Source organism: Cydia strobilella, chromosome Z, assembly GCF_947568885.1.
Source record: "Cydia strobilella chromosome Z, ilCydStro3.1, whole genome shotgun sequence".
NCBI classification, from domain to species: domain Eukaryota; kingdom Metazoa; phylum Arthropoda; class Insecta; order Lepidoptera; family Tortricidae; genus Cydia; species Cydia strobilella.
This window is the reverse complement of record NC_086068.1, coordinates 33,727,641-33,742,232: the sequence shown is the minus strand read 5'-3', so window position 1 is coordinate 33,742,232 and position 14,592 is coordinate 33,727,641. Positions and strand designations below refer to the sequence as shown.

The 14,592-nt window shown below is 38.3% G+C and overlaps 1 protein-coding gene across 1 annotated transcript in view; it reads left to right on the top strand.

Annotated features, from left to right (window-relative positions):
- The first annotated feature begins 2,235 nt into the window (after positions 1-2,235).
- LOC134753909 (organic cation transporter protein-like) overlaps positions 2,236-14,592 on the top strand; it is a 54,305-nt gene continuing 41,948 nt past the window's right edge. The window contains exon 1 of the mRNA XM_063689874.1: positions 2,236-2,498. Within this exon, the coding sequence (XP_063545944.1) occupies positions 2,484-2,498 (15 nt within the window). The 5' untranslated portion in view covers positions 2,236-2,483. The remainder of the gene's footprint in view (positions 2,499-14,592) is intronic.

Below are 14,592 nucleotides of genomic sequence, written 5' to 3'. Positions count from 1 at the left end.
TTTCTATGTCGTTTGCGGAGTAATTGTCAAACGATTTGGGACTTATACGCGTTACCATGCCTTCCCGAAAAAAATCGAATTTTTCGAGAAAGTCTCGCAACGCATTGAGGCTACAAGGGGCACGGTCTCAGGAGTCTGTAAAAAGACCACGCCACGGTGAGAGACTCAGTGGCGCTCTAGCCAGGCAGGTCGCTTCGCTTTCGGCTGAAACGGCAAGCCAGCGCGAGTCTCGATTGTGATCCCAAAGACATCGTACGCAATACATATGTAGGCGCAGATTCTGACGGAGTGTGGCGCCGGAGAAGCCGTGTTCATCCCGCGCATCCCCCTCAACCAAGCAACTTCCCGTTCCGTTTCAAGCGCCTACAGGTCCCCGTGAGCGTCTGCTTCGCCATGACCATCAGCAAGTCGTAGGGGCAGACGCTGCGCGCCGCCGGCGTCATGCTTAGACTGATTTGACTGGAGGAACGATTTGGATGATATTTGCCATGGACATGATTTGGATAGGTACAGTCAAGGACGTCCAAATACAAAAATGGTACTGTATCGTTCGATATACACCTACTACTCTGTCGTTTAAATCACTTCAAAATTTTAAATAAGGGCAATAAAATATTGATTTTGGAGTGTAGTTTTATTTAGTGGTACCTAATTGTAAAATATTTTATCTGGACTACAGTCCTCTAGCGTATCCATCTGTCAACTTTACTTTAAGTTCTGCCTCCAGGGGAGAGAGGGAGATAAATTAGGGGTGAATTAGCCGCTTACTGACACAGACCGAATTATTTAATTGGTATTGACTTTTTTACGATAGATCTTAAATAGTAATATATTAATTAGGTACTACAATTTCATTATGATTATTTATGGGAGTGCACTGCACAAGCGCTCCTTAAGGCGGGCCGCGCCTGGTCTAGAGGGAGCTTAAGAACTGTACTTGATAATAATATCTTAGGTAGGACATAATTTAGTGTTAACTTGCCAAAGTTGTAAGGAAAGGGTTTATTTACCGTTATGTTCTTTTTTAATACAGTTGCTCAAAAAGTGCTACTTTACTTAGCTGTTTAGCGTGTGCTTTTTACTTTTCCAGCTAATTTTGACCGTAATTGGGTAAATATGTTCCAGCGCACAGGGGGTGGGGCAGGGGGAGGGGCCACATCCTAAGACACGCCCCTTTGTGCCACGCCCATTTTTGCCAGGCCCTCTTGTGCCACTCACCTTTTGGTCCCAAGTCACGCGCTTTTGTGCCACGCCCATTGGGCCTAAGCCACACCCATTTTGGCACGCCCCTTTTGGTCCCAAGGCACGTCCTTTTTGACCACGCCCCCTTTGGCCCAGCCCAGGAATTGATTTTGGACAACTTCATTATTTTTCGATTGTATTACAATGAAGTTACAGGATTCATAATATAAGTTTCGAATTCCTTACTTGTTGTTTTTGTTATTTTTTCGCAGCTGTATTAAAAAACGTCGTTCGATACACGTGCGGAAATGTCATTCTGCACTCGTCCCGAGTCGTACCGATATCTCGGTACTCGTGAAGTAATGACATACTTTCCGCACTAGCATCGAAATGTACTGTGTTATTTTTACTGCAAATGCTTTTTCTAACAAGATTTTATTTTCATGTACTTAGATTGATAACGTTGACTTTCCTACGCTTATAAATTATATTTTACAATTAGAACAACTGCTATGTTTAGGACCTAAACTTTAGATAAATAACTCATAACTAACTGCAACTAACCAGCTAACTGTAGGTAGGATAAGGTTAAGCTTTAAGCTGCGTTATCCTATATATTTTATGTGTGCATTGATAAAAAGCGAGTAAGAAACCAACTTCTTTACTACACCCTACTTATTATGCTGATATACTCATTTTATTTATATACCTTCATGAATACTTTGGAATTTTTATTGTGTTCTTTTTATTGCAAAAAATAAATTGAACAAAGTTGCATAAAGCAATTTCGTCCTTGAATGTGGCGATTGGTCGATAACTTGGCGAGCTCGACGCCCATTGGCTGATTTACTGCCGTTTTGCCGCACTGCGCTGTGTTCGGAGCTGGGCACGGCAAACTGAAACTGTAACCCGACCGGCTGTGTAAACTACTAGGTACTGCAACCCGACTAGTGTCCATAACACTACTCGGTATAGGTATCTCGATCGATGATTTGTGACAGAATCTTGAAATAGAAACTTAAATTTGTGATTTTAAAGTATTGTTTAAGTAATGTAACAACCCAAAAGCATGGTAGGTAGAAACATAAGTATGAACATTTGTCGCAACGTCCGGCAGTAGACTCAGCCGATAGCATCGGGCGGTCGCGTCGTCCACACTGAAGTTTTAATTTTGGAATGTGCTCTACAAATATCAACCGAAGTGTTTTAGAGTTCTTTGTTGTGTTTTACGTCCGTTTAATTAAGTGCATGCATAAATAGTGTATCAGTAAGTTTTTTTATGAACTGGACGAGACATAACGATGACGATGAATATGGTAAGTCGTACCTACATTATGTGAAGTTACTTGACACCATGCCAAATAAAATATTCGTATTAAGTACCTACCACGTGAATCTAAATTAAAACTATCTACTTACCTACGCTATCTACTAAAATTGTTGAAAAATCTTTTTTGCATTAAAATTGCCAGTGTGCTAAGAAATGTTCTATAAATAAAACCGGCCAAATTGGTGCCAGACCCTCGTGTGGTGTAGTGTAGGTACTATACCTTCATACGATGCGATAAAGAAACACACTATAAACCGTGCCGTACAAGCACTAGCACTAGGACGTATCTTCCCGATACTTAGTTTACGTCCTTTTTATAAGAAGGGGTGTTTTTGGAAGTAAACTCAAAAACTGCCTAAGAGATTATTTTTACTATAATTGCCATGATATAAAAGCAAAAGGTTATTGTATTTAATAGAGGGGTAGGTATAATATAGTGTATGAAATAGTTTTACAGCTGAGCCAGATGGCGCTGTTCTGCGGTCACTGAGTTGCCAAACGTCTTTGCAGTACATATGGTGCTACTTTCTCGCACTAGTGCGTCAAATAGCACTTTTCGTGCATATGTCGAAAGTTTAAAGGGCCGTATGTACTGTAAAACGTTGTACGATACACGTGCGAATAGGTAACCCGCAACTCGTGTCGATTTAAAACACTCCCTGCGGTCGTGTTTTAATTTATCGCCACTCGTTTTCCTTTTTTCCGCACTTGTATCGTAAATAACTATTTGTCGACCAGTTACAAAGCCGTCCAGCGCCATCTGTCAAATTCGAGTTATAGGCCGGTCAGCACAGTTCAAAATTTATGAGAAATCTACATTAATTCTCACATCAGAGATTTTTTGAGATGTGATTACCTATGTTACAAATAATATATTTTGAGAAAAATCTCCACAAAATATGTCAATTTTTTTTATAAATCCAAATTATTACTAAAATAGAAAAATAAACCAAAACATCAATCCCCACACTGGAGATTTTCTAATATGCTGTTCTCAAGCATATACTCATTAAGTATTTATATTTACTTCCAGCTTGACACAGAAACCTGCCCCCAATAACATCCTTAATTAATTTTTTTTACATAAAAATAACAACTAATGTGTACATAAAAATTACATGTTAATTAAGCTCTTTATATTTACTATATTCTACAAAAAAATCTCTAACGTAAATGAATCCGTTTAATTACTATTAACCATTTTTGTTTCGAATTTTTTTTGTTGCTTATAGAAAATGGACACTCGACTTTTGTTTCACCTTCATAAATCTCTTACTCATGTTAGTGTAATAACAAAAAATTTCTCAAGTATATGTAACATTGTATGGAATACAACCATAATTATTACGACGTCCAAGCTATTTAAATTACCCACGCAGACACTAACTGACGGGTACTGATTCACTCTAGAGAACGTTTGATCGACTTCCATATCTCCGTCGCACTTCAATGTTCGCGGTAGACGATCGGTCCGCTTGAACAGCCGAGAGTTCGCGATGCGGTCGACCGTTAATTCTCCCATGAGGCCATGACTAACTTACCCAGTTTCATCGGTACGCGTAACGATTGTTTACGCATGTTTAATTTTGATTGCGCGCTTACTTAACACAAGGCAAAGCTCCGATAAAACGCGCAATGCATACATTGCGGCATATATCTCACGTATGTCAGCTATAAGGCTATGACATAGCAATGACAGACAGTGGCAGTTCGTGCCAAACTCAGAATAATGACTAAAGCATAGAAGTCGGGCAAAAATGCTTCGCAAATATGTATACCCGTACTTTACTTCCTTACGAATTAGATAATGTGCCGAAAAGAGATGCATATATGCTTGTTATTTCTCATTTACGTACGGTGTCATAAGTTTGATAATTTGCTAGGGATGTAACTGTGTCGACTTTTTATATCGATAAATTATGCATAAGTTTATGTGCCGTGTAAAAGAATAATCACGAAATTGGCAAATTGATAATATTCTCCTTTACGGCCTATTGTAAGTCAGATTGATTCTCCTACGTACGACTTAGCAAAACACGTCGCAAAGGTGCTGCAACAGTTGGTTGGGCAGACGGAATCGTACGTGAAGGACTCTCGCCATTTTATTGAGATCGTACAGGACGTTAGGATTGAACCTGATGAAGTGATGGTCAGTTTTGACGTAGAGTCATTGTTCACTAACGTACCTGTAATTGATAGCATTGAGGTAGTAAGAAACAAGATCCAGGAGAACGGCATGCCAATAGAATACGTAAGGCTCCTTGAACACTGCCTCACTACAAATTACTTTCTGTTTCGCGGGCAATATTATATACAGGCAGAAGGAGTAGCGATGGGCAGTCCGGTGGCTCCAGTGGTGGCTAACATTTGGATGGAACACTTTGAGCACCTAGCCCTTTCTGCGCCCCCAGTTCCCGTTAAAATTTGGAAGAGGTACGTGGATGATGTGTTCTGCATAATTAAGGGTGGTAAACAGGAAGCTGAACTGATGCTAGGACACCTTAATAGCATGCACCGATCTATGTCGTTTACATTGGAAATGGAACAAGAAAGGAGTATTGCGTTTCTGGATGTGAGACTGAATGTTACAGGTTGTGGCATGCTGGGACACTCAGTCTATAGGAAACCGACTCACACGGACCGCTATTTACACGCGAGCTCGCACCATCATCCCAGACAGTTAAACTCGGTTGTGGCATCACTGACTAATCGAGCACACGCTCTGTGTGACTCGCTACATCTAAACCAGGAGCTGAACCATGTTCAGAGTGTCCTGAGGATGAATGGCTACAGAGTTAACATTGACAAGCGGGACACAAAAACCAAGCGCCTCACTCATCGCGTTGAGAGACAGCCAGCGTTTATGCCGTACGTCAAGGGTGTGACAGACAAGATATCAAAAATACTAAATAACTACTCTGTAAAAACTATCTTCACCCCGCACAGGAAAATTGCACAATTTCTGCGGTCGCCTAAAGACAATTTTCCCCTGGAAAAACCTGGTGTATACAAAGTTGAGTGCAGCTGTGGTAGTTCGTACATTGGGCAGACCAAACGCACTATTGCCTGCAGAATTAAAGAACACATTGCTGCGGTCAAGAACAATGACGTTCGCAAGTCAGCTATTGCTCAGCATCTCCTCGAGTCGGGTACAAATCACTGGATCGAGTTGCATAGTCCCAAGGTCATTTCGACAGAACGCCACTATATACCAAGATTGGTAAGAGAAGCCGTTGAAATTCACAAATACAAAAATTTCAATCGTGAAGATGGGTTTAAACTGTCAAATGTGTGGAATCCTGTGATTTGTTTGTGTAAAAAACCAGTGATATCCGAATCAAACACGCGTAGTGACACCGTGAGTGTAGTGTGTTTGGACAGACCAACGAGTGTGAACGCGACCGGACCAACAAGTGTGAATGCGACCGTTGGTAAAGTTGAAAGTGAACGCAGCCGACGCGCAAGAATGAGGGTAGACAGAGCGCTGTCTACACAACTTTGACACCCACCCGCTATCTTCAGTCACCCGTGAACATGATGCATGTAACTGCGTCGAAATATCGGGAGCTCACAAATAATACAAAAGGTAATCACGGTCTATATCCCGGTCAATATAAGTCTAGTGAAATTGATAATAGTCTGGCTAATGAAAGTTGAACCTGAAAAAACGCGGCAATTTCAAGAAATCTGTAGCAGGCGGCTCGTTGAAATGAAATGAAATGAAATGCGTGGAATACAAGGATTGCATAACTTTTATACTTTTTATAATTTTCATATTCTAAAAATCATTAAAAAGTATAAAAATTATGCAATCCTTGGAATTAAAGAGCCGCCTGATATGAGGATTAATGCATGTACCTAATATAGCTTTTATCTCATTTGAAGTCTACCACTCAGAACCGTCTAACTATACCTCTCGTTTTTTTATCATTAGAAAGAAGGCGAGCGATCTTAACGTGTCGTTTTATCGAAAAACACTTTGAAAATAAGTCACAACAAATATAATATACGATCATTTACATACTTTTGCTTTCATAAGTAAAATATTGCTATATTTATAAAAAAAACTTGTCAATAAAAAGACACGTGGAAATGGTTTACCGTTTTTTCTAATGCTAAAAGACTAAGTATAGTTTCTAGTCATGTACAGTCAGCTGCAGAGAAAAAGCACCCCCCTGCATACAAAGTTCTGTAAATTAGTATGGACGTGGGGTACCTTCTCTCTGCAGCTGACTGTACCAAATAGGAAATGAAAAAAAAAAACGTTCGTGTATATAATATATTTTTTTTATTTAATAATAGGGAATATTACGCGAAACGGCGTAGGTGGCGCCACAATCACAATCTGAGGGTCTATCGCGAAACAAGAAAATCGAACTTTCGTTATCTAACATCTCTGTCACTCTTGCGTATTCGAGCGATAAAGAGGCAGATATAGATAACCAAATTTCGGATTCGAGTTTTCCGGTAGGTCCCCTGAAAACTTGTCAAAAACCTGTTAAAGGTACAGTATGAATAAGTTACTCTACGGTGTACTAAAAAAGCTAGTGCTGCACTCTGGTGGCATAACATTGCAGTAATATCCCCTATTCCTCGTCCTTTGGAAATCTGAAATAAAAAGTTGAGTTTTGTGACCAACAATATTAATAAAAGGAACATTCATCAATGATCATTAATGTCTTTTTTATTAGGGTTCCGTACCCAAAGGGTAAAAACGGGACCCTGTTACTAATACTTCGCTGTCCGTCTGTCTGTCACCAGGCTGTATCTCATGAACCGTGATAGCTAGACAGTTGAAATTTTCACAGATGATGTATTTCTGTGGCCGCTATAACAACAAATACTAAAAAGTACGGTCCCCTTGGTGCGCGCGTCCGACCCGCACTTGACCGGACCGGTACAGCGTTCGTGGTCAACGGGTGACGCTGTAAAGAGTTCGAAACGTCGGGATGTATTATAAATTCAATATACGCGATATAATCCGTTTTCATAGTTTTATTTCATGAGTAACTATCGCGGTAACCGAAGACGGTTTTTAGTATTAAACTATAGTCTGGCAAACACAATCTGTCAGTAAGTAAGAACAAAGAAAACTATAGGTACAGTCGAAGGCAAAAATATCGATCCAGACAAATGGCTTAAAAATATGTGAACACGATTTTATTGTCTGAGCGTACACATATTTTTGAGACTTTGGGAATGTATATATATTTATGCCCTTGACTGTACTCATCAATTAAAATGAGACAGTCCTGGGCCAAACTATAAGAAAGCTGTAAATGTCGATAGGTTATTGATCTGAGGGCGATACATCACTATGCCAAAAATATAACCTTTCATACTTAGCAGAAAAGTTCGAAAATATATGCAAAAATCTATATAGACTTGAATGCAAGTAATAATTACATAAACAACATATCGATTTCTATGTTTAGGGTCAGGTCCTATAAATTAATTTCTTCAAAATTGAACAAAACTCACCGATTAAAGGTTATCGGTTCGTGCGTATTTTCTTTTCTACCTGTATGCGATTTACAGCCCTCGATCACACAAGACATTATCACAAAGGGAACTTCAAACCATTACAAATAAAAACTCAGCACGTTTTCCAACAATCTTTCAGGAATAGCAACAATATAATTAAAATAAACCAAGATGACCGCTGAAACATCCCGAAATATTTCAACTAAAATAATACGACTATGTCAAGTTGTTACAGTTGTCACCTACCTGTGAAATAACGAACATATATTTTATTTGGCTGGATTATATTATAGAACCACATAGGACCATTTGACATTTTCCTCAGTTTATCTTATGACAATACTGAAAAAAACGAAAAAACTTGCGGATTGTTGTCTCACTCACTCATAGACAAAAAGTAATAACGTGTTGTGAATACGATATCTTTTACCAAGCTTTTATTTTTGCCCGGCTTCTTTGCTTTAGTCATTATTCTGAGGTGCCAAATTAGAATACAGACTTTTCTACCAACCATAAAGTTTAGGGCAAAGAGAATTTGAAACTCCTTAGTGAAAACCTCACGGCTTGTGCGAAATTGAGCGTTAAGCTATGCTATGCTAATAAAGATGATGGCGTGATTTACGGAAATGAATAATAGATATAATTTATTTTTCAACACACTTGCTCAAAACGACGTTTTTATTCCACAGATTTTTGGCTCATAATCCTAGATATTAAACACGCGTGCTCTTTCAGTGTATTATTCCACTCGTGCTTTTTCATTATATTATCCGACTGAGTTAAGAAGCTAACTGATTGCTAATAATATGCATGGAAAGGGAGCCTTCTTTAACTGGTCGGACTAGCGGGCACGGGCGCGCCCGACCGCCTGCGCAGTGCGCGGCGCGCGGCCCGGCCGGCCCGCCCGCGGCCGGGGCGAGCGAGGGCCGGCCGGCAGTACGAGTATGACAGATGAAACACACAATACTAACTGTTTTAACTATTAAAATTTGATTAATATGAAAGTTTCTTTTTTTTTCGCAAGTGTGTTGAAAAACGTCGTATGAAACGCGTGTGCATTGGTCATTACACACATTGGCTTTCTTATTGCGCGCTCGCTTACAGCTCGCGCGCACAATATCGCCTCGTGTGTAATGACCAACTTAGCACACTTGTATCATAATGTACTATTATTGTATAATACATTCCCGTTTCATTTACACCCAATATTATATCTTTTTCCGTTATAAAATGCGTTAATAATTACTGTAACCGTCTGTGTAGTGTACCATAATATACGCGATGGTTTGTCCTCCGGGCCCAAAATCGATGATCCCCTTTGATTATTTATTTTAAATGAACGTCAAAATCCAGACAGGAAATTTGATTTTGACATTTACGGCTACTGCCGTAGAAGTCGGCAGCAATGTCGCGCTTCAATATTGCTGCAGTCGACTGCATTGCTGCAGAAAACGTGAAAATGGTCATTCAATTCAATGGGTAGTAGGGTTATGAGATGAAATGACGCAATAATGAAACTTTAGTTAATTAACAATAATATATTAAACCATTATTACATCGTCGCATACTATTTTACTCGCACTAAAAGGTTTACTACCAACATACTTCTTAGTGCCCAAATGAAATAAATAGTACATTTCGATGCTAGTGCGGAAAGTATGTCATTACTTCACGAGTACCGAGATAGGTATCTTGGCAAGACTCGGGACGAGTAAAGAATGACATTTCCGCACGTGTATCGAACGACGTTTTTTAACACAGTTGCGAAAAAATAATAAAAACAACAAGTGAGGAATAAAATCTACAAGTAAGGAATAAAAACTTTGGAAACTTAAAACGCCGCTTAGTAAGAAAAACGCCTCTTTTTTGGCAGGCGTTTCGGCAGCTATTCCTTTAAAGTGATATTTTCCACAATGAAAAATAAATGGGCTACATTGTCCATTTTTTTATTTAGTGCAAATCGCCACACTATAATTGTAACAGGGAAAATTATCACAAAAAATTACATAACATTTAAAATTTTTGTAAACAACTCATTTTTTTTTGTATGGAAAGGTCTAATAATTATTTCAAATATAAATTCCTCGTTCCTAAATTATACGAAAATGATATATAAGTTGCCCTAGTTGCTAAGAACAGGAAAAAATATAGCATAGATTGGACTTGGGGAGCCGACCCTTTCACCCCCCTTTTGGGGGGCGTTACGATCTCGTGGCTACCGGGCTGAACCAGTTTTGTTTGCCCTAATGAACAATCAATCCTGCCAAGCGGCATCGCCTGAGACAAAAGTGCATACTCAATGCGCTTACTTACCACTATAATTTAATAATCAAATTAATGGGCCCTGGAGGGAAATTCTCTGAAAACCTTAAGTTAGCTCATTTTACTTAAAGGAGACATTCTTTTATTTTTAAAAAGAAACTAAACTGCATTCAATGGTTTTTAATTTTTTTTTTTTTCAATTTTGCTTGTCTAAAAATATTCTTGAGTACTAAATATTCGATTTTATGGAAATTTTGTACGACAGACGAGTGTAAGACCTAATGTTTCTTGAAGAAATGTTATCATTAACATTAACTGTATCGACTAGTAGAATAAAATAGGGAGTGTTTATTGTTTGGAATTTTTAGTCGGTTCGATTCCCAGGCGAGACAAGTGAATTTCAAAAAACCTTTGAATGCAGTTTTGTTTCTTTTTAAAAATAAAATGAGCTAACTTAAGGTTTTAAGGCACTTTCCCTTCAGGGCCCATAAAAAATTTCCACACTGTATATTCAGAGCACGTCTTATTCTCAACTGTTAGCCTAATATAACGTTGTTATGGTGTTTGCTGTAATGCCGTTTAACCAGAATTGTATTAAATAAATAACTTGATCCCAAGTTTCCTTACAATTATACGTAATCGAGGGCCAGGTTCATACTGGTTTCATGTCGCGATGCGCTCGCTGACAAATACCAAGCGGTACGAATTGCTGACATTTGCGTCTTTTCACTCTCACAGCTCCCGCTACTAAAAGCATCGGATGACAGGATCGTTGAAAAGGGACAAACATATCGTTTGACGTTACGTTACTCTTCTCGTGAATTGTCAAAATTTAAAATTCGAAATTAGCTTTATAATTTGTCCGGGCGGCTATTCGAAGTATAACTAAGTGGACGGTCCTTACTAACCAGCAAAGATAGATATAACTCCGTAATAGATGGATACAGTCTAAGGAAAAAACGTGCCTCGAAAATCACGAAAATTTTACTCTCGATCAGATGGCGCCACTAGTTTTGGCCTACACTCGTATAGAGGGCGTTGACTGTATAGTTTGTTATTTATAATTTTAACGCATACCAGTGAAAGAACATGGGTCAAAATCATATAAAAATAATTAATGCAAATAAAAAAATAATTTATTCATATTTAAATACATTTTAACGTATTATTTTAAATCTTCATTTTTAGTTTTAAAGTATGTCGATAGATGGCAGTGAATTTACAGTGGTTACAAAATTTACTATGACAGTACCGCTCTATCTTATTATATCCTCATTGCTAACCAGTAAGATTCAGATCAAGCATAATAGATAGTTGTAAGACTTCAAGGGTCTATTTATATCTGACACAGCATCCAGTATTCTAAACGTTTTGTGAATAGATATAAAAATTTGACAGCTATCGTTTTTCATATAAAGACAGAGACTTAATGCATTGAACTATTGAACCTTAACGCAATGCCATAAGCCATGAGGTATACTTTCCTAATATACCTTGAGGCTAATTCGAACTGTTATTAAAGATGTATTTTTTTTAATTTGCGTGTGCGTTTCGCTCGTACTAGTTAAAATATGTTTTTGTGCGAGCGAGACGGTCGGGCGAATGATAACAAAATGATATATTATTGACATCTTATTGACATCTTAAATAAAGTTCGAATTGGCCTCCGTGAATGCCTGGAAAAACCGCATACTTTTTTATTTTTTTATGCTGGAAATTGATTTAATTATCGAGAGAAAAATGAATGTTATTCTTCCATAACTTGTGCAGTTACTGGCAAAAAACTAGAAATGTCCATTAATTGTGCAGAACATTATTTGCTGTTTGTTTCCAAAATCTTGCTGCTATTCTACAAATATAGTAGTGACTCGGGAGATTTTTAAACATGATCGATACAACTACTTCATAACCACCATAGTAAACTTTTCTCTCGGTGTGGGAGTTCCTCGGTCATGAAAAACTTACAAAATAATAATTTGTTTCAATAAATCTATAATTTACATTATTGTCGAGAGATATTCTGACCGTGTAGTCGTATAAGCTTCATAACCCATTCTACGAAAAATATCTTATGTGGGAATTATTGTTTAAGTAGTATAAAAGATTTTAAAAGAAGTTTTATTTCTCAAAAACGGGAACTGATATCTAGTTGTTACTTTACAGACGGGTATTCAATATGATATAGAATTCACCCATGTAGAAAAATTTGAGTGTGCATTTAATGTAACTTAAACGTTATATTGACTCCACTATTGTTAATGGCTGTATTACGCTTGTTAATGGCTACTCCGTTTGGTTCTATCCTCCTAGGATTTGGATGATATTTGCCATGGACATGATGGACATGATTTGGATATAGGTGCAGTCAAGGACGTAAAATACAAAAGTGGTACTGTATCGTCCGATATACACACCCTAACTCTATATGTCGTTTAAATCACGTCAAAAATTGGAATAAGGTACCTATTTGTAAAATATTTTTCAACACACTTGCTCAAAACGACGTTTTTATTCCACCGATTTTTGGCTCATAATCCTAGATATTAAACACGCGTGCTCTTTCAGTGTATTACTCTACTCGTGCTTTATCATTACATTATCCGACTGAGTTAAGAAGATAACTGATTGCTAATAATATGCATGGAAAAGGAGCCTTCTTTAATTGGTCGGACTGGCGAATGGCTCGGCTCGCCGCCCGCGGCCGGGGCGAGGGGCGGCCGGCAGTATGACAGATGCAACACACAATACTAACTGTTTTAACTATTACAATTTGATTAATATGAGTTATTTTTTTTCTCGCAAGTGTGTTGAAAAACGTCGTATGAAACGCGTGTGCATTGGTCATTACACACATCGGCTTTCTTATGGCGCGCTCGCTTACAGCTCGCGCGCACAATATCGCCTCGTGATGACCAACTTAGCACACTTGTATCATAATGTACTATTATCTGGACCACAGTACTCTAGCTTATCCATCTGTCAACTTTACTTTGAGTTCCGCCTTCAGGGGAGAGGGAGAGAAATGAGGGGTGAATTTGCCGCTTACTGACACAGACTGAATTCCATTCCGGGCGGAGCCGCGGGCACAGCTATTTCTAGTATAGTCTGCATCATCTCAAATGACTTTTTCGTCTAAGACGGAAATCTGTTAAACAAAAGCCAGTGTCTCTCTCGTGCATTCTGTCGGCCTTTGTGTGCCATTGTGTGTTGGCGCGTGCCACCGGCGGGTGCGGCGCTCACACACAATGGCACACAAAGGCTGACCGCTCGCATAAAAGAGACAATGTGGAGTTTAATGTGTTGTATGTCCTAGAGTTTAAGGTGTAAATTTAAATTGCATGCTACTATGTAGTAAATCATGATTGTGTTACCTAATAACAGTAGCATAAGAACCATTATACCATGTTTAATGCAAATAAATGAAATGAAATGGCTTTTGTTTAACAGATTATCGTCTTAGACGAAAAAGTCATTTGACAAGATGAAGACTATAGCCCCTTGTTGAACCGATTTTGCATGTACAACCAGCCTTAAAGTTTATAGTCTATGATTGTTCATTATTTTAGTATGTGGGTATTTTTGCACTTTGTAATTTTTCCTCAGTCACCCGTTGACCACGAACGCTGTAAAGGGTTCGAAACGTCGGGATGTATTATAAATTCAATATACGCGATATAATCCGTTTTCATAGTTTTATTTCATGAGTAACTATCGCGGTAACCGAAGACAATATTAATATAATTATTTATTAAATATCATCTAAGCTTGGGCGAATGTAGGACGCCTACAATTTCATTATTATATCGAGTTCTTTATAATGATAAAAAACGAAATAGGTAAGTACCTAACTACACAATTTGGTCAAATCGGATACATTTCGTTTATCCAGCCCAGAAATGCCGGTCCATCCATCCAGACTATTGGTTCCGGCGAGGACTCAGTCAGTCAGGAATCAGGACATACGCATTTATACTACCTATATAATAGGTATGTAGATAAAATAGGCATTCAAATGAATCCAGGAAAATAGTTATTTGTTATACAAGGGTGCAAACTTGTATTTTACCCGCGAGTGTGGAATTGGAACATGAGCAAGCGAAAGGATTCTATAGTTCAAGTTCTAAAATAGAATCCTGAGCGTAGCGAGTGTTTCAACACACGAGAAGTAAAATACATTTGCACCCGTGTGTAACACAAAACTTTTCCCCTCACTATAGCGAGGAAAGTGCAACATGCCACATGCGTTAGATTATCTTCATCACTGGAATCACTTATTTTTTACGAGAATACGATATTATGACAGAAAACTCTGGAAGTTGTGTATTTTTACGGGT